Source organism: Sinocyclocheilus anshuiensis, unplaced genomic scaffold (genome assembly GCF_001515605.1).
Source record: "Sinocyclocheilus anshuiensis isolate Anshui unplaced genomic scaffold, SAMN03320099.WGS_v1.1 scaffold185, whole genome shotgun sequence".
In the NCBI taxonomy this organism is placed as follows: Eukaryota; Metazoa; Chordata; class Actinopteri; order Cypriniformes; family Cyprinidae; genus Sinocyclocheilus; species Sinocyclocheilus anshuiensis.
Window position 1 is genome coordinate 1,519,634 of NW_015539887.1, and position 2,261 is coordinate 1,521,894.

Consider the following 2,261-nt stretch of genomic DNA (forward strand, 5'->3'; position numbering starts at 1 on the left):
TATATGTATGTGTGTGTGTGTATATACACACACACACACTCCTTTTTTATTTAGATGGTTTTTATTTGAATGAGGGACATGTAAATACAGCTATAAATAATTACATATTTAATTCTGAAGAATTTTAATTTACTGTAATTAATGTTATGAATTAATGACTTGAACCATATTTTGCAGTTAGTTGCAGTCATTTCTTAGTGTTGTTTATATACTATAAAAGTTTTACGAATATTTTGATTTGTTTTATTTTTATATTTTCAGTTTTTATTTTAGTTACTATAATAGTTTTATTAATATTTTGAATTATGTTTTGTTTTTATTTACATTTTTAGTCTAATATTTATATATATTTTCAGTTATTTAAATTAACAAAAATGTTTTTTTTAATAATTTTAATTTTAAAGTTGGCATGAAAATAAAATTCACCCTCTATATTTTCTAAATGCTCATTATAGATGTTCTTGTGAACATATCCATGCATTTGTTTCATTTGTAACATTTTTTTACCTCATAATATTTAATCAAAATGTGAAAATGACAGACTTCGTCATTCAATCATTAAGTCCACATTTATCTGCTTTCATTTTTGAGTTCACAATCTCAAGATCCAATCAACAATCACTGCATAGAACCAAGGCCCAGCTTTACATTTGTTTTCTTTCTTGATAATCCATTACACTCAATTATATGTCAGAATACAGTAGAAATTTCGTAGATCTGTTCATTTCATTAGAACTTTAACAACAGTAATGCTTTTTGTGTAATTTTTTTGCATAAATACTACTGTATAGAGACTAAAATGTTACCTAACTAGTATCTAACATTGGCTAGTATCTAAATGGTACTTGCTCAGTATAAAGCTGTGTAAATACATAAATACACATGACCCCTGTTTAAGTGAAAGTAACGTGTTTATCGGTGGTCTGACCCCAGGTGAGATCCCTGATCTGTTGAGTGAAGAGGAGGTGGATGGTGTTAGAAAAGCTGTGAGGAGTGAGGTGCGGGAACTGGGTCTGCTAGACAACAGCGAGAACTGCTGGAGCTTTTTTATGAATCGAGTGCGACAACAACTCAAGGTCTCACATCACTGATTGTTTTTTTTAGTATACACAGCAGTTATGATATACATTGCATATCTGGTTTGGATCAGTGTCTACAGTGTGTGCGTACTGTATGTGTGTGTAGGTCGTGCTCTGCATGTCTCCAGTAGGTAATAGCTTGCGTCTACGTGCCCGACGTTTCCCGGCTCTGTTGAACTGCACCACTCTGGACTGGTTCCGAGAATGGCCCCTGGAGGCCCTCCAGTCTGTCAGCTTGAAGTTCCTGCAAGACATCCCAAGTATTCAGGTAAACCTGAGCTTCTGTCAGCCAGTTGAATTAGCTTGAAAGCCATGGGATATCCTGTTATAAGTTTAATTCTTATATTTCTATTAGTTATTTAAAGCCATATTGATTTATAGTTTGCAGGAAGTGATTTTAATTTATTTCTTTAAATAGGCTTAGCAAAAACAGGTTTCATTTTTCATTTCACAAAAAACTAAAGGCTAAAAGACACTGTAATTCTTTTGATGAGTTTTCTCTCCTCGCATTTACATGTGCACCAGATTCCTCATCATTAGCTCAACTCTGAAGTGACGACAAATGGCTGATCACATGCACAGTGAGCTCAATGACAGACGCAGTTTCTCTCTCTCTCGGCGTTGTTGTTTTCCCTGCACCAGTGGAACGATCACTAAGCAGGATCATTTATGCTAATAAAGCAACAGTGATTAATACACACAGACTGACCCTCGGAGAAGCCACAGCTGTTTCAGCCAGACTGTGTGCGTGTGCTGAGAGTTTGTATGGGGATGTGGGAGTGTGTGTGTTGACTCGTGACAAGCTGTGGGTTTGTTTCCTCTTTGTGCATTTCACTCAGGGTTGGACTATAATGCTGGAGTACTGAATGTGGGGCTGTCGGTCAATTAAAATATGTAATCACAATTAATCTCATAATGCTCAATGTTCAAATTCAGTTGCTTTTTAAGGAAAGTAAAATAAATTATAGGCCTTTGCGTAGCTAAGCAATTTGAGTGGATGAGAAGAAAAAGATTTCTCTAACAGTCATCTCACAACAAACATCTTCTCAAACTGCATCAAAACGCACAGGAAATGCAAACAGGGAACTTGCAAAAAATAAATAAATAAAAAATATTGATCTGAAAGCTGGATAAATAAGCTTTCCATTGATGTATGGTTTGTTAGGATAGGACAATATTTGG

General features: G+C 34.7%; 1 protein-coding gene across 1 annotated transcript in view; it reads left to right on the forward strand.

Annotated features, from left to right (window-relative positions):
* The window catches only part of LOC107685550 (dynein heavy chain 11, axonemal), an 80,958-nt gene that overhangs the window by 45,755 nt on the left and 32,942 nt on the right, over positions 1 to 2,261 (forward strand). The window contains exons 55-56 of the mRNA XM_016482173.1: positions 934 to 1,076; positions 1,186 to 1,347. Coding sequence (XP_016337659.1) covers positions 934 to 1,076; positions 1,186 to 1,347 — 305 coding nt within the window. The remainder of the gene's footprint in view (positions 1 to 933; positions 1,077 to 1,185; positions 1,348 to 2,261) is intronic.